A 27,690-nucleotide genomic window follows, 5' to 3' on the forward strand; every position below is an offset into this window, starting at 1 on the left:
CTGTTATGTTTTGCTTTTCCTTGTCTCTGGTACAAGGGTTGTTCCTCCAAACCTGCAACATTCTCCCCAAAGGACTATCTGGGGGAATGTCACAGGGAGTCTCTTTGGCTCCCTCTTTCCTTTGTCTCCTAGGCCTAGAATTTCTGTCTCCCATTTTCAGCCAGTCTCTGTGTCTGAGTTTTTCCCTGTGTACTCAGCCCTGCTTACTGGAGGTGTCTTGCACACTCCTGTATACTCAGCCTCCCTTACTGGAGGTTTCTTCTACACCCCGGAACCTTCAAAAAGGCCCAACCACCAAGGCAATACTCTACTCATAGTCCAATTTTCCTACCTTGGCTCATGCACAAGGTGGCCTGGTTGCCACGGTGCCTGCTTTTTTCCCTGTGTCACCTCTGCTGCCTCCTGAATAACAGTCTCAGGTATGTCTATGGCTTCTGCGGGGAGCCAGGATGCCCGGACAGAGTGGGCCACCTAAATCAAGTGGGACGTGTCTCCTCTCTTGGCCAGAATCCCACTCCATGCAGGCACAGAGATCCTGGATGGGCCCCCAGGTTGTGAGAGACATCCTCACCTGTCCAAACCCAAAGAATAGACTTAGAGGTTTGAAGAACAGCAAAAGTGAGACTTTTAATAATGGTCTTTCAAGATTGGGTGTTTGATGGGCAGGCACACCTGGGGCAGTCACAACAGATAATTTATCTCCCAGCACACAAGTCCCTCCCCCAGTTCCTCACTGGTGGAGTACTATGCGGTTACAATCTTCCCAGACATCGCCTGAGTTTCATTATCCCCATTATAAGGTTATACCCCATCCCCTTCTCCACTTAAGTTTTGATTCCCCAATAACAAAACTTTCTTCCCTTTTATGGGTTGACCCCTTCTCTACATTCTGTTCACTTATTGTGGCTTTCTAGGTGCATGAGCCATGTGGTTTGTTACATTTGCAGGCTGGCTGCCAGTATTTAGATTTATCATGCCTTGAAAAATCTCCCAGGTTCATGCCATTATCCTACCTCAGCCTCCTGAGTAGCTGGGACTATAGGCACCCGCCACCACGCCTGGCTTTTTTTTTTTTTTTTTTTTTTTGTATTTTTGGTAGAGACGGGGTTTCACTGTGTTAGCCAGGATGGTCTTGATCTCTTGACCTTGTGATCCACCCGCCTTGGCCTCCCAAAATGCTGGGATTACAGGTGTGAGCCACCACACCCGGCCAATAAATCCTTTTTAAAGAGTTTTTACCAAGATGGTATTGTGGAGAGTATGTCAATTGGTAAGCAATCTTTTTACCACATGTGCGTATTCAACCAAATTTATTTTTGAACATTCAGAACACCAGATTATCACAGATTAAAAATAAAGCACCAAAAATTACTACACATTAATACCTGAGCAGAGACTGAAGGCAAATATTCATCTATTAAACCTACACCATAATGCTGAAACATAGCTAAAAACATTCACAACACATTCTACAGAGTATAGTAAGTAGTATTTTTTTTGTGAATTACAACCACATAAATGTAATAATTTTAATTATACCATATAAAAATACACACAAAATTACACATAAATGTATTTAATATACTATACATTGTACAAAGTACTAGAGGTCATGCATGTTTAAATGGAAACATCTGCAAGGTGACAATCATTTTTTATTATATACTACAGGACAAGTTCCTCTGCGCTTGTTAAGTGTTGTTGTTATGCACTGTACTTTCTGGAGGGATGAGAAAAAAATTATCAATTTGCAAATAAATGATTACTTACTGAGTCTATCTCAGCATAACACATAGGTTGTCCTCTGTAAATTTTTTAACTATAGTATAAAAATTGATGCAGGCTGAGAACCATTTATTTTATTACATACCCTTGCCCAAACTACTTTCATGTCAATATGATCATGTTTTAAGGGAAGAGGTTTTCTTTGTATGTGTCTTTAGAGAAATCTATATTTTTGTCTGGCGAGTAGGTAGTGGAGGTAAAATGGGAAAACAATGTGTTGAGCTTACGTTCAAAACTGAAATTGAAAAATATACAACTTGTGAGTACACAGAAATGTGAGCATCTTTTATCAGAGACCATGATTATCCTGTGAATAAAATAATTTGGACTTTAATATAAATTATATCCATTATTTTAAATAAGCACAGTAAAAATGCAAGTCTACATTTTTTAAAAACTGAAGTCTGTTTTCTCTTGAAACCTTAAAAACATATAGGAAGAGAGAAGGAAAAATGAGGGGAAATAATGTTTTAAAATATACTACATGAATCTGAGTTTATTAATTATTAAAAATCATTATTGTGTAAATTTACCTTATTTGATATATACAAGCCTCAGTGATTTGAGAAAGAATGAGTGCAAGTCGAAGAATTCATGTCTTTGATAGATTATTCATTAATAAGACAAAAAATTACATTTGAAGATTAGTTTTTCCAAGTATAATACGTTCAGAACAACAGTGTCACCACCTTCTCCCAGAATATTTTTTCAGAAACCTTAGCCAAACTTAATTTTCTACATCTATGTAGTGTAAGTCTATTTTAATTCAAAATGAAAACTCTGAAAATTAAGGGAGGCCTCTAGAGCAATAGTTCTGGAAATACTAAAGGAAATACCAGTCAACTTTTATTTTAAACTTTTATTTCACCAACCTCAAAGACAAGGATTTGGGGCCAATTTGAGAGGACCACCCATAATAAAATGTACAGTTATAAAATTGCAGGGCGGCCGGGTGCGGTGGCTCAAGCCTGTAATCCCAGCACTTTGGGAGGCCGAGACGGGAGGATCATGAGGTCAGGAGATCGAGACCATCCTGGCTAACACGATGAAACCCCGTCTCTACTAAAAAATACAAAAAACTAGCCGGGCGAAGTGGCGGGCGCCCGTAGTCCCAGCTACTCGGGAGGCTGAGGCAGGAGAATGGCGTAAACCCAGGAGGCGGAGCTTGCAGTGAGCTGAGATCCGGCCACAGCACTCCAGCCTGGGTGACAGAGCGAGACTCCGTCTCAAAAAAATAAATAAATAAATAAAAATAAAATTGCAGGGCACTCTTTTATCATTTTAAGGCACACTCTGTTTTATCCCAAATGACTATAAGTTCAAGGTCACAGTGATGATATATATTCAATTTTGGTCTGGTTTCTCATGGGTATGTTGTTATATTTATAGCCAGTCATTAAGTTTAAGAAACTATAATACAATCACTTCAAAATAATATATTCAGTCATTTTTATATTTTTAAAAATGTAAATATGTAACATAATTTCCTAATTTATATACACTGTAAATCGGGAGGTTTTTTTCCACTCCACAGTGGAGAAAGGGAAGGTTATTTCTACCAGTATTCCAACAAATACATATTTGATTATGTAGAAAGCATGATTATGTTAAATACAGCATCTCCTACTTAGAATAAATTATTCAACACAATAGATGGACTAATTTCAAAGAACAATGTACACTGAATTCAGGCCTTGTACATCCTCTTTTTACTAATAACACCTATGGTCCCCATTAGAATAAACTGTCACTAAATGAAGGCCAAAGATTTTGATATTTGGCTTTCTGTCCTGCCTCCTTACTTCCAAGGTTATTCATGCAAACTGCATCAACATTACTAGGCAGAGAAATAGTTAGTAATATTAAATTATGGGGAAAACTATAATATGAGGAACTGAAATTTCCTTAGAATTTTTATGGGGAGAAATTGAAGCATTTAATGCAGATAAAAAATAGTTTCTGAGCCTATTGTATTTTCTACTTTTCTTCCATGAGTACAACATATTAATGTTAACATTTTAGTATTAATATCTTGTTTTATAATATTTTCCTTTAACACACGCATGTTAAAAGGTTGTACTACGTTAGGTTCCAGTGGACAAGTTCCCCTGTGAAACATGTGACTATGTAAAGAGACTGAATGGAAATACAAAAAAACAAAAGAAATTCCACAGTCAACTTTCAACTACATAAATGAGACACCTGTACTAAAACGGCTTGTACAACAATGTACATCACAAAATAAATCTGAAGCAAGATTACTTCAAATAATTATTTCAACTAATTGCTGAAAGATCATTACTAGGCAAACTTTTACCCAATAAAATCAGAAAACATTCAAGCAATCACACAAAATAGAAGACACTAGGCTACAAATCTTGAATATTTTCAAAGAAAAATAAGGGTATGAAATGTAAGTTTTCATGGTTTAAACATTTATTGTAAGTCGTAGATGAATCATACTGAAAAGATTATTTTTGCTTTAATCCTAATATGCTAAGAAAAGTTCATTGGCACAAATATCCAGAGGTATTTTACAGTTTCATTTACCTTTGGTGGCAAAAAGTATTTTGCTAACCATATGGATACAGTCATATAGTTTCCAATGCACAGCTTTATGCTAAAGAGAATTCAAATGTGTCTCCTTTTTTCCTAAAAAAGGGATGTAAAAAGTCCAATATGAAACAGAACAAGTGCAACATGAAATACAAAATATGCCTATCATGTAGGCTTTTGAACAGTTAATAGCTCTACGTGTTGTCTATAAACATTTTTTTACTAGTAACATCACTATTGTATAAATATTAAAAACCAAAATGACATTAAAAAATAGCATATGAACTTTACAAAAATGGCTATTTTTAGACTTCCTAAACTAAAATCAGAATTCAAATATGCAAACAAATCTACACTAACTAATCAAAACACACCAATAGATACAGTTTTTCATAAGTGTTCAAGGTTACAATGCACAGAATGAGTATAGACAGATTCTGACTCATATATCAAGTCCTACACAAAGTCTTCAGAAATTAACTGATTAATTGGTATTTCAAACACAGATGTTATTGGCAGCATAACATGCCAAACACTTTAAGAAAGTACTGTACTTTATGTAAAAGTTATCAACCATAGACAATTAAGACAGCTTAGAATATCACCTAACTTCTGAAAGACATGTTATGAATTTACACTGTTAATGGAAAAACAGCTTGATTATTCTCACAATTTCCAAATTTTATTCTGTTGTTAAAACTAAGTTATTAACAGATAATAAATTCATATAAGTTCTTCTGAACTCAATACAATTTATCAAAAAATGTGAATTCTTGAGCATTTGCAGTACACATATTTGGATTTGGATTACTGACCTGACTTTTCTTTCCTATTGTTCTTATTAAAAGTAAAGAACTCGAGTAGCTTTATAGCTTTCCTATTTCCTCAGGCTATTAAACATATTGTGAAAGAATGCATGAGTAATGTGTAAACATAAAAGTTCATTACAGAGTTTAGAACCTTAGTTAAAAAAAAAACCGGGATTAAAGTTTGGCTCCTAATCAACTTACTATGTTGTAAAAGTCCTTTCTACATTTACCTTACTAGGAAAGAAAGTTTTCTGACAGGGTGTAATTTTATAATACAAACATATTACTGCTTTCTTATCCTGGCAAATGTCATGCGCTCCAAATGGATTTTCCCCAGTAAATTTTACAAAGTATCTTGTTACCTACGATATACAAGTTCACAAATCCTACACAATGAGAAAACAAAAAGCAATCATGAAAAATAATCAACAAATGCCTAGTCATAGAAGGTCCCAACACATTTTCATTTTTCCCAAATGATTAATAATAACCAGTCCCTAAAACGTCAAATGCAGCACTGTAAAGTTTCACACTGAACCCAATGATAATGCAAGACATTATGCTAATTTGGACCCAACACCTAAAATTAAAATGTGGGCCAACTGATTTATCTGGGGGTTCAGAAATCAACAGCCCTAGTTTAATTCATAGTTGTGTGTTTCCTCTATTTCCCAGAGCTTTCAAGAACTAAACTGAAAACTGAATTTTACCACCTTTTATTTCCCTTGGCCACAAAGGGTGCTAATAAACAGCAAGATGAAATGAATGCACTATACTAGATGTGAGAAGTCTGAAGAATTAAGAAAAGTATAGGAACTAGGCCAGGTGGTCATGCCTGAAATCCCACTACTTTGGGAGGCCGAGGTGGGAGGATCACTTGAAACCAGGAGTTCGAGATCAGCTTGGGCAACAAACTGAAACTTTGTCTCTACAAAAAAATTAAAAAGTCGGGCACAGTGGCATGTACCTATAGTCTCACCTGCTCTGGGAGGCTGAGAAGGGAGGATCATATGAGCCAAGGAGTTCAAGACTGCAGTGAACTATGACCACCCATTGCACTCCAGCCTGGGTGACAGAACAAGACTTTATTTCTAAAGAAAAAACATATAGGAACTATATAATGAACAAAACAAATAATCCACCTCATGTAAGTGTGTGTGTATTGTGGAAATGTGTAGTATCACATGAGTGACAAGACAACCAACAACAAACACTTACTATGCCTATTACAGTTATTTCTTCTTTTTTCCTTACTATATAATCATGTAGATAGTAGTATAGTTCACTCAAGAAGGGGTATTCCATTATATAGATCTGAATTTGTCTAGCCAAAATATGAAAAAATAAAGATTAATCAATACATGATCAATATATATTGAAAAGACTCAAAATCAATGTTAACCAGGCACGAATGGCTTTTCTAGAGTCACCACTTTAAATATTTTCATTCTGGTGATAACCAAGAAAATAAAAAAGAGTTAGTAGAACCTGTTTAATTTCTGGCATAAAAAAGATCCAGGAAAAAAATCCTGTTAGCAATCTCTACCTATTATCAGTTCCAAATTACAATCAGTAGTAACTCCAAAGGAGACTTTAGAAATACTGAATGTACCCAGTATTATTCCCTCTACAGACTACATTTGATCTGGTTATCAACAATAGGGTCTAGGAGTTAAGCACAAAACTTACTCATAACTCAACAATTGCTAAATTAGAACGCCATAACAGTTGCTATAAAAGTTGAGCTCAGAAATTTCCTGAATTAGATAATCTATAACTGCCAATAAATAATTTCATTTTTGTTAACATTGCTAATAGGGCAGTGCTGTTTTACCAGCCAATAATATAGATTGTGTGCACGATGGAAACTGTGTAATTTAAAGGCAAAGGACTTTCCTTTTCTCAAGTGACAGAAACATCCATTTTGCTAATCTTCAAAGAGCCTACCTTCGCATCTCAGGTAGCCATTTGGGTTTAAAGTGCATCAAGACTCAATGAAGATCCTGTCAAAATGTAAGTGTACACATATGTGTCTGTATATATACATATATAATGGCTAAAGACCCAACCTACTATTGATTATAAAATATTTAATTAGAATCATTTTTGTAGTCCTTAAAATGAAATTTTTTTTGGCATAAATAAGACTTTAGGACTTGGTGATAACTACACTCCCATGAAAATATTTCACTGAGAATTACTGTTCCTAGTCTGCTGCTTTAAAAAGTAAATGTACGGCCAGGCGTGGTGGCTCACGCCTGTAATCCCAGCACTCTGGGGAGGCAGAGGCGGGCAAATCACGAGGTCAGGAGTTTGAGACCAGCCTAGCCAACATGGTGAAACTCCGTCTCTACTAAAAATACAAAAATTAGCCAGGTGTGATGGCGGGTGCCTGTAGTCCCAGCTATTCGGGAGGCTGAGGCAGGGGCATCACTTGAACCTGGGAGGCGGACGTTGCAGTTAGCTGAAATCGCGCCACTGCACTCCAGCCTGGTGACAGAGCAAGATTCCGTCTCAAAAAATACAAATGAAAAGCAAATGTACTACTCACAAATGAGAAATTTAAGCTTGTTACATTCATGAACAGTATTAACTAAACAAAGATTTAGAATACATAAACATAATATTTATGGCTATCAACAGAAGATCTAAATTGATGAATTTTCTAAAGTTCTTTCTGTATATGGAACTAAGTCCAAATTCAGAAATAGTTTAAGGACACATGTAATCTGTAACTTGAGACACACTAAAATATCAGGTGACAGAATAAAAGATGCAATGTGTATCAAAGTTGTTTACGACTATAAGTATAGTTAAACATATGGAGATGTATCCCTATTTAAATATATATATGTAGTATGCCACGGGACAAGTATATAATCTAATAAATTCTCTCTCTTTCTTCTCCAGCTGAAACATATAGCACTTCATATTTTACCCCTTCTGCTGCTTCTCTCAAACAAACAAGCACCTGTCTGCCATATCCCCACCATAAGTTTATCATTTCCCTTTAATGTTCTCAGTGTGAAAATATGAATACTGAACAACACGCTCGAAGCTAGAAAAGACAACAATGGGATCAAACAAGCTTAAAACCCTCAGAGGTGAGAGCAAGACCCTCTTCAACTGAGGCCAAAAGAGCAGGACCTGAGGAAGCACTGAGAAGAGAAGTTAGGTAACCCTCTACAGGCAGTAAGTAGAAGTAACCGTCCACAGGCAGTAACAGCTGAGAGGCTGTAATGGAATCCAGATGCAATGGCAGATAAAATGAAACTGGTGCTTGAGGACATCCCTGGGTACTAACAAGGATACATGTTCACAAGTGCAATGGTGGAATCACTGGAAATTTACATGAGAGGCTTTGTGGCATCACTAAAACTTTAGTTGAGAGGATTTGGGCATTTATAGTCTATACAGCTAGAATAACTCTATAAGCCGGGTATGGCTCAGCCTGAGTTTACGCTATCCTAAGGCAAAGAGTATACTCTTCTGCCTTGCCGATTACCTTCTTCCTACTCTTGTAGCTAAAAGTGAAGTAAATTCTGAAATGAAATAAAATGTTACTCTTTTATTTGTCAAACAGTAATCCCAGAAGTCACCTAAGCAAATCAAAATTCCACTGTTAAACCTAGTGGCTAATGTCTCCAATTTATTCAGGTGTACTGTTTATACTCATGCTATTAATGGGTTACAGTTGTCTACTGTTATTCCATTAATAGTATAATATTATACATCAAATGTGATGTTACCTTGATCATGTTGTTGTTGTTGTTGTTGTTTCCCACAGCAGAAAAAAATGGTACAAACCTAGAGTTTCCAACCACTGGAATTTGGTTATTTTCACAATCCATTATGACCTTAGGCACTTTTGGCAACCATGGTGCAATGAATTGAATCCAATGGTATAAACTAAACAACTGAACTGCTCCAATACTGGGAAGCAAATAGCTATGAGCATTTTTTCTTTACATTTAACAACAGACCACTTTAATAGTCTCCTGACGTCCACCGAGAATATATAATAAGATTCATATTTGAAAAATAGCAAGAAAAATTGTTTACGTTTGAATGTTTCCACCCGTCAATCTTGCATTGGTTACCAAGAAAACATGTCTCCTTACCATTCAAAGCTCTATTTTCATAGATGTAAGAAGACAAGATCCACTTTGTTCATGGTGGCTGCCAAAAACTAACCAAAGGCTTTCTGTGGCTATTTAACCTTTGAGAAACCAAACAGCTGTAAATTTCATCAGTTATTTAAAGACTTATTTCTTAACAGATAAACTACAGCAAATTCAAAATAACCTACTTTTGTGAAAAAAGTTTGATGAAATGAGCAGAATGCTTGCAGTGAGATTACAAACAATGCTGCATCTACTAAATCTCTAATATTAGACTTCTCGTATGGTTGATAAAACAGACTATTTGATATGCACAGGAGTCCTCAATGATAGTGATCACCATATATCCCTTCACGAATTTTTCAAAAACGATTAGTACATGGATTCCACACCACAAAACGAAACCATGCTTCAACTACTTCCCTCAAACATTACAAAACTAATTTCCTATTTTCAATATTGTAAAAATAGACTTGTCTTCTCCAAAGGATCTTGCTGTCCATACTGATGGATCTGTGTGTTCCCTCTTATCACTGGCCTTAAACGCATAAATCATCTTCGTCATTCCTTAAGTTCACTCTTACATAAAGTTGCATAATGCATGGAGTAAAAGAGGAATGAAGGCAAAGCATGGAACCCTATATAAATGTGCTGACCCAAAAGCAATCACACCAACAGCCAGAGGAAGTGGAAATTGTGAAGCAGTCTTCAACAATTTACTGTAAAGAGACAGAGAAATATAGATTATTTATGTGAAATACATTGTGAGCCAAAATTATATCAATCTTTTATACAGTTTTGGGAAAGATAAATATTCTAAGTGATTTTAAATGAATGTTTTATGTTATGAATTTACCTATTCATATTTTTTTTTTTTTTTTTTTTTTTTGAGACAGAGTCTCACTCTGTCGCCCAGGCTGGAGTGCAGTGGTGAGATCTTGGCTCACTGCAAGCTCCGCCTCCCAGGTTCACACCATTCTCCTGCCTCAGCCTCCCGAGTAGCTGGGACTACAGGCGCCTGCCACCATGCCCTGCTAATTTTTTGTATTTTTAGTAGAGACGGGGTTTCACTGTGTTAGCCAGGACGGTCTCGATCTCCTGACCTCGTGATCCACCCGCCTTGGCCTCCCAAAGTGCTGGGATTACAGGCGTGAGCCATCACGCCCGGTATACCTATTCATAATTTTTAAAAAGATCAATACAAGCCATATTTGGCTAGAAAAGAAAAATATTTCTATTTTTAAAATAGCCAGTTTTGTTTAGTCTTTCTAATTTTAAAAACAGAAAAATACTAGTTGGACTCTTATTCAGTAATTCCACTTCTAGAAATTTATCCTAACAAAAATCATCAATAATGTTCAATAAGACATAGCTACAGAAATGTTTATTTTAACCCTACTTATAAAAAAAAAACCCAAAGAGCCATCTTAAACTCCCAAAACAAGGAGTATAAAGAGAAAAATCAGAAAAGACGATTACTTTTTTACTCTGAAAATAGAGAAACTGAGAATAAGAGGGGTTAAGAAATTTAACTAAAGACAGAGCTATTAAATGGCAGAACCAGGATTTAAACTCCAGGTTGACCTGATTCTAAAATATCTGCAAATATCTGCCAGAATCAACTGAAAAGACTCCCAGAGCAAACAACAAGTGAATGAAAAATCAGGTTTTATTACAGAAAATTTGAAACTACAAAAGTAGACTAACAGTATAATGAACCCTCATGCAACCACTATTCAGCCTCAAAAATGATCAAATCATGGCCAATTTTATCTCACCAGTATCTCCAACCACTTCTCTTGTTTGCTTTTTGGGAAGCAAATCTTAAGTCATGTCTTTTTAGGATTAACTTCATAAAGAAAAAAAATACTGCATTATGTTCTATCAAGTAAAACCTATAATTAAGAAAACAAGTATAATATACTTGCATATAAACCATAATACGGTTATGGCTTTACTTTTAGGAATATTCAAATTAATTAGAAATAAAGAGTATGTTTCATATATAAACGGGGAAAAGGCCAAGACCAGATATGAGAAAAAGAAAAATTAAACTACTGTACCTTGATTTGATTGAAACAGTGTAAGTATTTCCAAGAACTGCCATAGTTGGAATAAGGATAAATGCCAAAGGTTTACATGGATCAGGATTAAGTTTAAAATAATACCTATAATATGAAAAAAAAAAAAACCCCACAAATCAACAATGACCTGATCATTTTAAATTATCAGAATCAATAGGATACATATTGTTAAAAACATTCCATAGCAATATGGATATAAGAGAGCTGTAAACAGTTCATGAAATATCTGATAAGTAATTTTTGCTCTATATCATCTTTGTAGCCAAGGTTTTAGAAAGAGAATTATGATCAGAAACTACTAAAGGAAATGAAAATAACCAGTATGAATGCACTTTCTTTTTATAAGCAGTATATGTTTAAAACGGCATAAAGTTAAAAAAAAAAATTACTTCAAATACATGAGTGCTACTCTATAACAAAAAAGATAAAATGAAGGTTCATAAAGTTATTTGTCCCTTATCTTTTTAAAAATCCAATTCATTTCTTGCATTTACTGACAGTAAAATATCTATAGCCTTTTAGAACCAAAAATTTGTGCTCCTCAAATAATTCTGACAGCAAATCTGTGAACAAACATCTGGATATTGACTAAAATAAGGAACAAAAGGAGGGTATTAAAATCTAGTAATCTTTTATTTAATTTGAACTTATTTTGGTTCTGCCAACTTAAAAAAATTCCCAGTATTTAGATAACTTGAAAATTTTATATCATTTTTGAAAACTACATTGAATAGGGGTTCAACTACTACTTGGATGAAGTGGCCTTTTATTTAGCAATTGACCAATGAATAAAAATACAATTCACCCTTTTGGGCTGATTTTTTTGAAAAGTTTATATTCCTGAAGTTTATATACACATAGTAAGGGAGAAAATGTGAATGTATTAAAAATAAATTGCTTGAACCCGGAAGGCGGAAGTTGCAGTAAACTGAGATCGCGCCATTGCACTCCAGCCTGTAAAACAGAGCGAGACTCCATCTCAAAAAATTATAAATAAATAAATAAATAAATAAATTTCAGGTAATGTATAGTTTCCTGTTCTTGAGGAATTTTCATTAACCATTAGGAATCTAGCAAGTCTCTACTTAGGGCTATTTATTGTTTGAACCACATAAACAATAATTATATAAATAAAACGCACCTAAGATTCTTTAGCCAATAAATTAGAGAAGGCATGCTGAGAAACACAATCCATGTTAATAAGTTAATCACAGTACTGTGCATGCGAAGGCTATCTTCAGCATCGTTAGCAGATAAACGAAGATGGTGTACGGAGGAGTCTTTATGATGATTGGATTTCTTTTCACTTCTTCTAGAGTGTTTGGGATTCTATAAAACAATAAAGTAAAAATATCAAGGTACTAACTAAAGTATATTACTTTATTTAGAATCATACTCATTACTTATTAGCTAAGTAAGTACATCTTTCCATTACCAAACTGACATAAAATCCTGAAATTACTTTGCTTAAAAATACTTTAAAAGTTATAAAACTTTTATTCTTTTGACTTGCTAGTTCTACTGCTGAGAATATATCCAAGTAATTTTTCAAAATAAAATTTGATAATAGAGTTGTAAAAAAAATGACATAGGTACTGACAAAGATGAACTTATAAGTCTTTTAAAATATTCATTAGGTTCACTTTACTTAAATTCAGAATACTGTATCTTTTAAGCACTATGAAATCCTAACCTTAAAAAAAATAAACTCTTATATTTCCCCATGTTCTTTCATTTTAAATTTACATAGAGTTTTGATAAATAAAACTTACCACAGGCTGGCTATTCTTAAAAGTTGTCAAGCTGGCTTGCAGATGAACAACCTAAGAAAAATAAATCGCTGTTTAATTTTACTTTTATTTTGAAACAAAACATATAAGCCTTTGGTATTAAAAATGAAAAGCACTGTAATCTGAAATTTTAAAAATGCAAACCAAAAAGTCATTTAAACATTTAAAAACATTCTTATACAAAACAACAACTACACATGCTGGCTATCATGGATTAAAAAACAAACAAAAGCAAGAAACATTAACAAAGAAAAAACGGAAACAGAAACAAAACAATACAAACTTCTGGAGTATGGTGGGGCCAAGATATACTGCTATATCTTTTATAACCTGTAAAAGCCTAAGTTTGAATGATGCTTTGTTATAGCAACTTAATGTGTCTTGTGAGTCAAAGATTTCATTACATTCAATACAGTAAAAGAATATAACACATTTTACATATTTTAAGTCTTTGAAAACCAGAACCCAATTATATACAGTGGTGAAATGTTTATAAGAACTGGAAAAAAATCTTTAAATTTAATTTATTAGGGTTACCTAAGTATTTAAGAAACCTTTGCTTAGTGGGTCAGTGGTTTGAAATACCTAATTAAAAAAATACTAAAATTATTATTTATAAATCAAAGTAGCTGTAAATAATTTTTAAAGCAGCATATAAATTTCCTTTGGAAAACTGAAAATAATATATGATATGTATGCATTTAGTTTACACTTTTAAAAATTTCATTTTTAAGGAAAAAAAGCATTATCCACTCTGATGTCAACTGTCTGTTCCTAAGAATAACATGGAGAGAATACACCTGTATCACCTCCTGGAACTTTTTTTTTTTTTTTTTTCTTTTTTTTTGCAAAGCCGTCGACTTTATCAGACGTGTTTTTCACTTCTTCAGTAAAAATATTAGCCTATTTTTATTGTCATCTTCTGATCCTTCAGCAACATTTGTAACATTTTATATTATCTTAGCATGATTAATAGCTTGATCCTACTGACATTACTTTTTGTTTCATCTCTTACCCATGTTCAAAAAGAGGTGTGAATACAAACGGCTCTAGTAAAATGTTAAAAAAAAAAAACAAAACTTAACACTTGTAAAGACCAAGAAGCAAGCAGAAACAGATTCTATCTTCTCCTTTCTCTTTCCTTTTTAACAACAAAAAAACCCCAACTTAGATCAATAATTTCCTTTTTCCAGTTAATTGTATGTAATTTAAATAACTAAGATGTTTTTAAAAATCTTTACATTCAAACCCATTATGTAACAGAAGGTTACTACAGTGGTTATGAGAATTTTTGTTAATAATGCCTATAGGACATCCTATATGTGCCTAATACAAAGCTCAATCATTTTGGCTTTACTGATTTGACATACCTTAAACACATAGTAAACATAAGAAAGAAGTATGGCTAGTGCTCCACAAGTTGTCCAACTAACTATGATCAAGACAATTGTCAAAAAGGGCAAGTCTGGTGATATCATCTTGATATCTTTAGGAAGTTCAGAGGGTCTGGAATTACAAGAACAGAGTTTAAAATACATATTAACAAATATTTATATAGTCACATATGAGAAGAAAACAATATAGTACCCTTCTGTCTCTCTTGCTTATATGCAAATATATAAGGTAAACAATAAGGTATTTTAAAAATAAAGGCAAGTGGCCCCAAATATTTGATTTTAAGTTCTGTAATGTATTGTGATAACTCCTCTACCATTTTGATATACTATAGCTGATACTTGTACTACAGGTAAAAAAATGTCACCAAAGATAATCATTAATTATACACCCCATGCCATACATCTCCAGTCTTGACAGGAGGAGAAACTATGTTCTATTTCTTAAAGCCTAGAGACCACTCAGACCCTTGGTGGTGTTACTATCAGAATCTCTATCTGAAGCTTCTCAGAAGGGTGGAGGAAGAAGCATCACACCCACTATAATCTCCTCTGTGACAGGAAATCACATGACATGTCTGGTAAGGAGGAGTGGCAATGGGCACTAGATTGATGATTTACCAGGAAAGCCTACCAGTAACTTCAGATTCAAACTGTGTCATTGGGCCCATAATAAAACTCTAGGCAATGTTTCTGGAGCTTTTATACATCTCATCTAATCTGATCCTAATATCTGGATTACAGACTCTTGCCCCCTGGTTTCACTATAGAAGTCAGCATATAAAAGCAATATCATGGGAGAAACAATCCCTCCTGGGAAAGATTCACAACCATGAAATTTAAAACTATCTGTGTAATTTGTCAAACTTTTTTACTAACTCTTGAGCACTAAGGTCAAAATCAAATGTAACATTTAACTTGTAATAAATGATTAGCTTTCACAGACACTAACTTTGAACACTAACCCATACTTTTGCTAGTTATATATTTTTCCTTAGAAAATAGTTTAGTAAAAATAATTAATTTCAGGTTCCTTATCAGAACATATATTTCTTCTTAAAGCAATAAGAAAGCTGTTAATCATTCATTCTTTACCTTTTCAAAGCTAGCCACAATGAAGAAAGAAGTCTCACAGATGCAGAAGAGAGTAGGCCACTCCAGTAGGCAGTACACGTTCCAAACAGAAAGAGAATCAAGGATATCAGGGGGAAACACATACTCTGACTAGTTAAAATGATGGCATCTAATTCTGGTAACAATAATACATCCCACAATTCTTTAAACCATTTATACCTGTGGAGAAAAGAAAATATAAAAGCAAAAAACCCAACAACTGAAATTTAAGGACTTAACATTTGAGGTGTCTGACCATTCAAGAGAGTCTCTAAAGTTCCCTGATACTTAATTTATAATTATACTGAAAAACAAATATTTAATTCTTTGTATGGAACAAGTCATTTATTTTCCAAGTGAGCCTACTGATCTTCGAAGATCTGCATTTCAGTGTAGCTTTACTACTCTCTGTTGATCCTAATAAAAAGTAATATGTTCTTTTTTTTTTTTTTTTTTTTAGAAAGCCAAGTTAGGTGTAATGATGGAAAAAAAGATCTACATATTGATGCTTAACCAAAAATCTGAAAATGTGACTAAATTAAGAATGGAATGTTAACTAGGGTAGAGAGATCTAAAATACACTTTCAAAAGTGATCAGAGAGGCACTGTTTCATCAATACCCTGTAATGATTTGCATTTGAATCTAGGATACTCACAGATCATGGACCATATACACCTATTTACAAACATTAAAGGCAGTCTAAGTTTAGACTGATATATATAAAGTGAGTAATTACTTTTGAAATGATTATACTATTAAGTAAACATTGATATACTTATTAGACCTCTGCCTAAGAGAAAAAAAATCCCATTTAATGAAACAAGTCAACTGCCATATCTGTATGAAAATTTATATTGCATTATGGAACCAAATATAATGTTACATGTAAAACACAATTAAAATCATTATCACAGATAATAAAACTTACCCCAACAGAAACTTAATGATAATTACAAAAGGATCAACTTTGTATGGTTTGGCTTCTTTATCCAACATGGTAGCATATTCTAAGCAACAACCTGGTGATTTAAAAAAAGTTACATGCAATTCATAGTAATTAAGTATGAGATATACTATATCCCACGTTCTCTATAAGAGCAACATATTTTGTGTCAGAGAAAGCAAGGGTCTTCATTACTATCACAGAGACTCTTCTTGAAAGATTAAAAATAGCTGCAATTCAATAGCTCTTACATTAGAGTACACATTCAATCATTTGTAAAAACAAATTCAGGAAGTCAAAGCTGGGATTTCATCAGCTGTATTTTCACAAAGCTCCACGAGTGATTTAAAAAATTAGCTTTATTGGACAAAATTCTGATATAATTCTTCTATTTAAAGTATATACAATTCAGTGGTTTTTAGTATATTCAGAGTTGTACATCCATCACCACAGTCTTAGAACACTTTCATTATCTACAAAAGAAAGTTTTCTTTAAACTATCACTCCCCAAATTCCCATCCCTTGGCAACCACTAATATATTTTCCTTCTCTAAAGATAGGCCTATTCTGAACACTTCATATACATGGAATCATAATATGTGGTATTTTGTGATGGGCTCCTTTCACTTAGCATTTTTCAAGATTCATCCATGTTGTAACATATACCAGTATTTCATTTAATTTCTTTTTATTCAAATTCCTTTTATTCCATTGTATGATTATATTACATTTTATTTTTCCATTCATCAATTGACAGACATTTGGGTTGTTTCTGCTTTTTGGCTGTTATGAATAATACTCCTATGAACATTTGTATATCAGTTTTTGTATGGATATATGCTTTCATTTTTCTTGGTTATATTCCTGGGAATGCAGATGCGAGTTATGTAATAACTCTATATTTAGCCATTTAAGGAACTGTCAGACTGTTTCACAGTAGCGACACTATTTTACACTCCTACCAGCAGTGTATGAGGGTTCTAGGTTTTCCACATCCTCATTAAAACTTATTATTTGTCTTTTTTTAATTACCGTCATTCTAGTGGGTATAATCCACAGGTGATTTTTGATAAGCATCCTTGGTTCAGAACTACATCTTTAATTGGCTGGATACATAATCCAATATTTAAAGCCTCTAGATTAACCAGCATCAAACATCCCCCAGATGTACATTCTATATGTTTGAGAATCAATTATCAAGTCAGTTAAAACCAAGAAAAACGAGACTTTTTTCAGACTTTCAAAACAAGATAGACATTTATACTCAAGTCTGGTTGATGTCATAGAGTCAGAATAATCTCTTTTTTTTTTTTTTTGAGAAAGAGTCTCACTCCATTACTAGGCTGGAGTGCAGTGGCATGATCTCGGCTCACCGCAACCTCTGCCTCCCGGGTTCACGCCATTCTCCTGCCTCAGCCCCCCGAGTAGCTGGGACTACAGGCGCGTACCACCACACCCGGCTAATTTTTTGTATTTTTTTTTTTTAGTAGAGAAGGGGTTTCACCGTGTTAGCCAGGATGGTCTTGATCTCCCGACCTCGTGATCCGCCCTCCTCAGCCTCCCAAAGTGCTGGGATTACAGGCATGAGCCATCGCACCTGGCCAGAATAATCTCTTAATTAAAAGGCTGGGTCTGGCGCAGATCAACTGCTTGAATATTGCTTACCTCTTCCTGGAATATAGGTTAAATCAGGTTAAAATTAACACTAAAGGCAGACTTGAAGTTGTATAAAAGTAACTGAAGGGCACTAAGTAGCTGTAGAAAGATTTGAGTGGAGGGGATTTATGGACTGCTGCTTTAATATATTCAGGCCACACTCTTTTTTCCCTGCTCCTGCCTCCCTTAATCACTGTCCAAGCCCAGTGAAACAAAGTTTTAGCCTCCTGGGAAACTGTAATAACTGCTATACTCCAGGGAAGGTTTTGTCCATTGTTCTACAGTTTCTACATCTGCTTCTCCAGATCCATTCTCCACCCCTCACTTTTTCCTGAATTCTGGGAGGCTGACTTTTATGGACTGGCTTCTAGTTAAGTTCAGGAGTTAGAGGTATCAGCAGATAGGAGGGTAGGAGAAAATAAGGTTAGTGTATGTATTTCCTCATCTTTTTCCTGCTGAGCCACAGGTTGGCAGTGGCTGTAGTGTTCCTGCAAACCAGGCTACAGCTCCAGGAATGGTGTCCACTCCTACTGCCCTCTAGGTTTGTTCCTTCTCTTGTCCTGGTACCTTGGAGTACTAGATGGCTCTGTTACTAGTTTAGCACCTTTTCATTTCTTGTTGGTTTCTCTTAATCCTGCACATACCTTTGAAATAGTCCATTAAAATCTCAATTATTCCATTCAGTATGCCTAATTGACACAGTTGATATAGCTCAAATATAATAAATGCCTACTGTGTGTTCAGTACTATCTTAGACACCAGGAATAGAATGGAGAACAAGATCAGGCTCTACATTTTAAGAAGTCTTCAGACTACAGGAAGGAAACTTCAAGTGCCAGGGTATAAAATGGAGAAAACAAGTGAGGAATTTTCTTGGGGATGTCTTAAAACTTAAGAGGATCCCAAACTCTTGCAAATTTGGGAAAGATGAATGATACATTTAAGAAATCATCTGTCTTGTTTAGCCACATGTAGGATGAAAAGGCAGCAATGAAGCATTGGCTCTTGGAAGGAAGGAGGGAAGGAGGAAAGAACAACAGACAGACGGACAGAAGGAAGGAAGGAAAAATGGAAGGAAGGGAGGAAGAGAGGGAAAGAGGAAGAGGAAAAAAGAGACGGGAGGGGAAGGAAGGGAGAAAGAAAACGAAATAAACTAGGATGACAAGGAAGGAAATTAGGGAGTGAGTGTCTCTTACTAGAAGTATACATATTATGAACTATTCCTACAGCAGCAACAGCAAAAAAAGAACAGGGATGGGGATCAGTGGGAAATAACCTGAATCTAATCACACCTATGGCTCTAATTATCAATTTATAGAAAACAGAAAAACATGTTCAACTGTACCATGGGGATGGAATCAGCAAACTCTAAACTGTAGAAAATACAAAAGTATAAAAAAAAGTTTTATTTGATAAATTATAAGGGGAGAAAAAGAGATGGAGAATAGACCCTACAGATAAAGAAACAATTCAGTTCTGACAATGAAAGTTGTTGTCAGAATCAAAATGGAGTCACTGTGTTTTTTTTCTTTTTTCTTTTCTTTTCTTTTTTTTTTTTTTTTAAATCCTGACAAATAGAGTCAGGGAAGGCTGTGAAGGGAGGGTTCTCATGCTTGTATACCTAATAGCAAAACTATCACAGAAGACTCTGCGATAACCACAACTCTTCAAAGGCCACTGCAACCTTACACACACACAAAAATACTTCTCTGAGGACATCTGCCCAGCAACTACTTGTCCAACCTCAGGCTGGCACCACCCTTGTTATGGATCCTTGTAGCCAAGGATAATTATTTCAAAACAATTATGTAATCCTCCTCATTTTTTCTTGACACTCATTGTCTTCCTTTACCTTCCTGAATATGCAAACAATTTACTATGACCTGTGGATTCCTGTTGCAATACCCTATTCCCAAATAAACATTATTTTATTTTAGAGAGCCCCCTCTCTGTTATTTAGGTTGACATGAAGCGTGTCCAGAGATAGGACCTAGAATAGGATTACTTTTGGACACAGTTTGTGATGCTCAGAACTGGTGTGCAGTACTCACTTGAGCCCCTGGAGCTCTCTGCTTCCACGGCACACCTTTTGTCAGGTCAGGACCCTCTCTCCCTCTAAAATCAAGGTAGAACCTCTTGACTTTATTCTGGATATGGTAAATGAAGGACCTTACATCTCTCCTGGGATGACAGAAGACCTTTTGTCTCTTCTGGTAAGTCTTTTCTGGTGTAAAGACAAATGTCTTTGTGGTTTGAGAACCCTAGTTTCTATGGAATTTACATTCTGTTTGTTACACATGTCTTTTCTAGGGAATTTACTTTAGGTTTTCTGTGTGCCTAATTTAACATTTTACTTGATCTGCATCCTGCAGGCTACTTTACCCCAAATTTTGGTCCACAGCCTTAATTACATATAGGGGCCCAATTTTGTCAGAAATATAATTTGAATCTAATTATCTTTCATAAACCAGTGAGTTTGTATTATTACTTTATAATTAAAATTCCAAAATGAAATCTATTAAGGCTTTTGAGTATGTCTGTATATGTTCAGGTACATTTATACATACGTACATGTATTGGCATAGTTGGCCAAAATCCCCTAAGAAATTCTATTCCGATTGGCTTCAATAAATGAATACTCATATAAATTATATACTAATTAACCCAAGTGCCTTTTAGTTCAGTGACTTAAGTAAATCTTTAATAAATAAGCTGGTTCTCATCTATTAAATACTAATAAGTGACAGTTCAAATTACTTGTTAAATTTAAGGTTACTAAGAGTTAAATTTCTAGTTAAAAATATAAATTAATTTACAATAACAATTCTAATTAATGTATATAAAATATATTAAAAATAATGTATTATTGATGAGAAAACTTATAAGAAAGGCATAAAAATGTGTTCTTTATTGAGGAAAAATAATTTTGTCTAATTTGGATGTTATTTAAAGGTTGTTTCAAAATATAGATTTAGAAAAAAATAGAAACAAGATAGAAAGGAGCCAGTAAGTAAGAGAGAGATGTGAATAAAGTTACGGGTTGAGAATGTGTTTTTGGTAAGGAAGGTTAAAAAGAAAACAGAATAGTTTTGTATAAGAACAACTTATGTGATACATTTTTGTCCTAAAGTAAAATGACTGGTTATTTAAGAAATAGGAAATATTTGGACAAGACATAAAGGCTAAGCATGTTATCAAAGGTCTAAGTAAGTCATGAAAAAAGTTGATGAAGAGTGACTTTATGAAAGAAAATTCTGCATGTGATCAAATTGGCTATAAAAGAGATTTGTGTCTTTCTAAAGATTAAGCTTTGATATTAAAGATACACTAACGCAAAACTAAAAATTTGGTCCCCTGTGTAAAAGCAGCAAGCTTTCTTGAAATATTCATTTACTCTTAGAAAATTAGAAAAGGTTTTGATTTTTAAATCTGAAATCTGTTTTCATTAACAGCCATGCTTTACACTGTCCAGAGTTTCTATTTCTGCCACATTTCCTCCTGAGATCTGCTCTTCCTCTCTCCCTTTAAGAAGGCCTCAGGTGATAACCTCTCTTTCAACCTTTTTTGTCACCTCCTGTGTAACTTTTTTCTTCAGTTCTAACTCTACTATTATGGCCTGAAGTCAAAATATTCATCTAGAAAAACAATGTTTTCCTCTTGGATAACTTGATTCTATATTATTGGCTTTTCTTGATACGTCTCAATTGTTCCATGTAATCAGGAAACTATGTCACATGCTTTTACTTTTTCTACAAGCCACTTATTCCTCTGTTCCTAATACTAGCTTTCTTGTTTATATTCCTCTATAATATGGGCTTACACTTACAACCTTAGACACATTTTTCCTGTATCTGATTAAATTCAAGTACCCGTTCATCAGGTTCGTTTAAGTTCTGGGTTATCTAAATGAGTTTCCCATAAGAAGATGAAGTCACACTGCAACAGACTTTTCTTTATCTTTTGGTAATAAAAAACCTAATACAGATAACACAGGAAATTGCACAGTACTGATGTTTTATAGGATAATTTCCTGTGTTAATCTTTATTAGTTTTTTTTTATCACTTAGGATAACTGAGCTTTAAGAAGGTTAATATTTTTATATCCATACAATTTTCTGTATTGCTTTTTACGTCTTTTATTACTTTAAATGAACTATTATTTCACAATGACCTGTGATCCTCTTTTGATCAAATGTTTTGAACCTTTTGACTTCTTCGGCAAGCTTCCCAAAGATGAAAATTTCTTTTTTTTATTGGTGGAGGAGTGCAATGGTGCAATCACGGTTCACTGTAGCCTCAACCTTCCAAGCTTAAGTGATCCTCCCTTCTCAGACTCCCAAGTGGCTGGGACCACAGGTGTATGCCACCACACCTGGCTAATTATTTTTTATTTTTTATACAGAGAGGGTTTCACCATGTTGCTCAGGATAGTCTCGAATTCCTGTGCTCAAGTGATCCACCCTCCTAGGCCTCCTAAAGTGCTCAGAGAATAGGCATGAGCCACACACACCTGGCCAAAAATTCTAAACTAAGTCTTTTTTACCTTAGCTTTCAGATTTTCTAGTTGGGCCCCTGAAAAGCCTCCAAGAATATATCTCTCATCTTGCAGCAATATTAAATGATTAGGCTTATTTGGTAAATTCTATGGAAAACATTGTCAAATGATAAGTGATACTAGATCTTCTTTTCAGTTATATTCATGTTATTGATAGGCTACAAAATTATATAAATTCATAGAAATCAAATATGTTATCAGTCATAATTTTGGTTATGTTAAATCTTCTTCAAAGTTATATTTGTATGGATATACTATTGATGTCAACATTTCTAAAAATTATGTAAAATTGATAAAAGTCTGATGGTCCTGATATAATGCTGTCAGTCATGATTCTAGTTGATATCTTAAAATGCTGCATGTTAACAGAAATAACTAAAATTTCCTTATCACTTTGGGGCTTTCATCAGATTTGAACCATGACTATGATAAGTTTCTGTCATCCACAGTTATTGTTTTCAATTCTTCTCCAAAAGCATTTGCAATCAGCTGTATTGCAATCAAGTATTTCATGAAAAAACTTTAACAAGAACTCTTGAGCTTTATTGCCGGGGCGGAGCAAGATGGCCGAATAGGCCGAATAGGAGCAGCTCCAGTCTCCAACTCCCAGCGCGAGCGACACAGAAGACCGGTGATTTCTGCATTTTCAACTGAGGTACTGGGTTCATCTCACTAGGGAGTGCCGGACAATCGGTGCTGGTCAGCTGCTGCAGCCCGATCAGCGAGAGCTGAAGCAGGGCGAGGCATCGCCTCACCTGGGAAGCGCAAGGGGGAAGGGAATCCCTTTTCCTAGCCAGGGGAACTGAGACACACAACAAGAACTCTTTCTCTCTCTCTTTTCTTTTCTTTCCTTTAAAGACAGGGTCTCACTCTGTTGCCCAGGCTGGAGTGCAGTGTTGCAACTGTAGTTCATTGCAACCTTGAACACCTGGGCTCAAGTGATCCTCCCACCTCAACCTGCTGAATAGCTAAGACTGCAGGCGTGTGCCACCATACCCAGCTAATGTATTTTTTTAAAACTTTTTTTTTCTTTTTTTTGTTTTGTAGAAACCTGGTCTCCCTATCTTGCCCAGGCTGGTCTCAAACTCCAGACTTCAAAAGTGATCTTCATATCGGCCGGGCACGGTGGATCACGCCTGTAATCCTAGCACTTTGTGAGGTGGAGGCAGGCAGATTGCCTGAGTTCAGGAGTTCGAGACCAGCACGGTGAAACCCCCGTCTCTACTAAAACACACACAAAAAATTAGCTGGGTGTGGTGGTGGGCACCTGTAGTCCCAGATACTTGGGAGGCTGAGGCAGGAGAATCACTTGAACCTGGGAGGCGGAAGTTGCAGTGAGCCTAGATCAAGCCACTGCACTCCAGCCTGGTGACAGCGAGACTCCGTCACCAAATAATAAAAAAAAAAAGGGATCCTCATATCTCAGCCTCTGAAAGCATTGGTATACAGGTATGAGCCACCACACCTGTCCAATAAGCACTCTTAAACACAGATTTCTGATAACTTTAAGATTAATTAACTAAATAAAAATTTCCAAAACCCTGATGAAAAAACTGATGGGCTCAGGAAACTGCTAATCAAAATCAAGCAGAACGAAAATTAATTACATGAGATTGACCAACTGATAGTGTTTTTATGACTTCTACTTGAAATGTTGGCTCTTCACTTAAATGTTTCATTTTCCAGATTTAAGGAAAATTTATCTCTTAAGCAGGCAATTTGGTAAAGTATACTTTTGTGAACAAAGATGGAATCATATGCTTTTTCTCTACTTGGTTCCTACAAAATTTGGAAACTATCTGAGTATTCTTATGGCCGTATGATTTTTTTTTTCCGTAAGTCCAATAAAAATCTGGCCTCTTTATAACAGGACACAACTGGAAATATTGTATTGAATGTTAGTTATATTACGAAGGCTTTATCAAAAATTTTATATTTGAGAAGATGCACAGAATATCTGACTTTAAAGGTTCCAAGCCTGATAGTGAGTAAATAAAAACTGTCAATTGCTGGCAGGCCTAGGAACCTTAAGACCTTAAAAACCTCAAGAGGTTTTTATTGTTTTGGGGTTTTTGTGTGTGTGTTTTGTTTTGTTTTGAGACCGAGTCTCCCTCTGTTGCCCAGGCTGGAGTGCAGTGGCGTGATCTCAGCTCACTGAAACTTCTGCCTCCTGGGGTCAAGCGATTCTCGTGCCTCAACATCCTGAGTGGCTGGGATTATAGGCATACAACACCATGCCTGGCTAATTTTTTTGTATTTTTAGTAGAGATGGGGTTTTTGCCATGCTGGCCAAGCTGGTCTCAAACTCCTGAGCTCAGGTGATCAACCTGCTTCAGCCTCCCTAAAGTGCTGGGATTACAGCCATAAGCCACTGTGCCCAGCCCTCAAGAAGTTTTTTAATCTGAGATTGCTATGTGATCAATACAGAGATAATAAAAATTATGTTTCTAAATAAAAGCTGTAACACACCTGTTATTAGAATGTAGCTCTGTTGATTGTTTTCAAGTTCTTGATAGACTATACTACTTGACAGACTAGACTAGATCCTGCATTCTTCTAGATTCTTCCAATCCAACTTTCTTCCATGGAATTACTGAAAATGAGAACAGCTTTGTTCTGAAAGCCCTATAAGCTGAAACTAGATGCATTTTAAGAAATAAGCCTCATGTTTGATGTATGGGCCACACAAAAAGTTCACCAAGCCACCTGATGTCATAATCAGAGTCATCTAAACTACAAACTAGGATGAGAAGTTGACACTTTCACTCTTCAGATAGCTTTTCCCAAGATGTCAGAACAAGACTTCGTATCATGACACCCTTACCCTTCTTAATGACCTTTTTTACTTGAAGAATAATGGTCATTTGATGTATTCAACTGGTTGTGTTTAAGCCTAGGTTCATGGTTCAAAACTACTATGCAAACTGATCATTTTACTTTGTATTTTCCCTTTTTAAACTTTCTATCTGTTTTTCTTCGTGTCTTCTCTGATTTATTTGAGCTGTGTTTTGTAATTCTCATTGTGGAGATCTTTTGCCTCCCTGGTTAGCTATATTCCTAGGTATTTTATTCTTTTTGTGGCAGCTGTGAATGGAATTGCCTTTCTGAAGTCCTTGCCAGAGCAATCAGGCAAGAGACAGAAATAAAGGGCATGGAAATAGGAAGAGAGGAAGTCAAACTATCTCTGTTTGCAGATGACATGATTCTCTACCTAGAAAACCCCGTAGTCTCGGCTCAAAAGCTCCTTCAGTTGATAAACGACTCCAGCAAAGTTTCAGGATATAAAATCAATGTACAAAAATCACTAGCATTCCTCTGTTAACTTGTTTAAATTTTGTAGAACTACAACTCCTAACAGCTTAATGCTGGCCCAGCACTTTGTAACAAAGTAAACTGAACTTAATAATGGACTCTAGGTAGACTTAGCCTCAGAGCCACTCCCTTCAAACCTCCCTTCAAACCTCCCTCAGTGCTCAAATGTGGCTAAAAGGTTTATGACACTGACTCCTAGTCACCAATCATTACAATGTGGGATTAGACCAGCAACCTGGGACAGGTCTATTTCAGCACCAAGGGATATCAAAATCTAACTATGGGGTAATTGATCAGTGATGCTTTTGGAGAAAGATCTTAATCAAAAGGGGAAAATGTAAAACTGGCCAGAATCAACATGGAGTCATTTGTGTTAGAAAAAAAAAAAAAGAAAAAAACAAAACCAAAACAAACCCTGATAAACAGAGCTGAGGAAGGCTAAGAAGAGAGAGTTCTCATACTTGTATGCTTGATAATAAAACTAACACAAAAGACTGCAACCTGGAACAAAGGCCATCTCAACCTTATACAAAAAAACTTTCTCTGAGGACATCTGCCCAGCAACTGCCTGCTCAACCTCAAACTGGCATCGCCCTTGTTATTCATCCCGGCAGCCAAGAATAATCATTTCAAAACAATTTTAATCCTTTTTATTTTTCCTTCAACATCCTGTCTTCCTTTACCTCCCTGAATACGCACAAGTTTACTGTAGCACACCAATGCCCTATTACAAATAAACATCATTTTCCTTTAGAGAGCCTCTCTCTATTTGTTATTTAAGTTGACAAAACTTAATGAAACTAATGACCAACTGGACTGTGTGAATATTCTTTGAAAATGCTTTAAAATTTTTTAAATAAATATTTGACTCCTGGCCAGGCATGGTGGCTCACGCCTATAATCCCAGTACTTTGGGAGGCCGAGGTGGGCAGATCATGAGGTCAGGAGATCGAGACCATCCCGGCTAACAAGGTGAAACCCTGTCTCTACTGAAAATACAAAAAGTTAGCCAGGTGTGGTGGTGGGCACCTGTAGTCCCATCTTCTTGGGAGGCTGAGGCAGGAGAATAGCGTGAACCCTGGAGACGGAGCTTGCAGTGAGCCGAGATACTGCCATTGCATGCCAGCCTGGGTGACAGAGCGAGACTCCATCTCAAAAAAAAAAAAATTGACTCCTAAACATTGAATGGGTTAATGAGGAAATTTTTAAAAAATTAAAATATTCCTTGAGACAAATAAAAATGGAAACATAATATACCAAAAGCTATGGAATACAGCAAAGAAAGTTCTAAGAGGAGAGTTCATAGCAATACATGCCTAAATCAAAAAAGTAGAAAGACTTCAAATAAAAAACCCAATGATGCATCTCAAGAAACTAGAAAAGGAAGAACAAATGAAAACCAAAATTAGTAGAAGGAATAAAATAATAAAGATCAGAGCAGAAATAAAAGATATTGAGACTGAAAAAAATACATCAGCTATGAACAAGCTTCAGGGAAAAACAAAAAGATCAACAAAATGAAAAGTTGCTTTTTTGAAAAGTTAACCAAAATCTACAAACTTTTAGCTAGA

At 35.3% G+C, this 27,690-nt stretch overlaps 1 protein-coding gene across 1 annotated transcript in view; it reads right to left on the reverse strand.

Annotated features, from left to right (window-relative positions):
- Positions 1-1,293: 1,293 nt before the first annotated feature.
- Positions 1,294-27,690, reverse strand: part of LOC105468162 (post-GPI attachment to proteins inositol deacylase 1) — an 83,676-nt gene continuing 57,279 nt past the window's right edge. Inside the window, exons 21-27 of the mRNA XM_011718207.3 lie at positions 16,582-16,672; positions 15,635-15,832; positions 14,516-14,651; positions 13,128-13,178; positions 12,497-12,684; positions 11,335-11,439; positions 1,294-9,990 (exon numbers count right to left, since the gene is read on the reverse strand). Of these exons, the coding sequence (XP_011716509.1) occupies positions 9,852-9,990; positions 11,335-11,439; positions 12,497-12,684; positions 13,128-13,178; positions 14,516-14,651; positions 15,635-15,832; positions 16,582-16,672 (908 nt within the window). The 3' untranslated portion in view covers positions 1,294-9,851. The remainder of the gene's footprint in view (positions 9,991-11,334; positions 11,440-12,496; positions 12,685-13,127; positions 13,179-14,515; positions 14,652-15,634; positions 15,833-16,581; positions 16,673-27,690) is intronic.

This window comes from Macaca nemestrina, chromosome 11 (assembly GCF_043159975.1).
Source record: "Macaca nemestrina isolate mMacNem1 chromosome 11, mMacNem.hap1, whole genome shotgun sequence".
In the NCBI taxonomy this organism is placed as follows: Eukaryota; Metazoa; Chordata; class Mammalia; order Primates; family Cercopithecidae; genus Macaca; species Macaca nemestrina.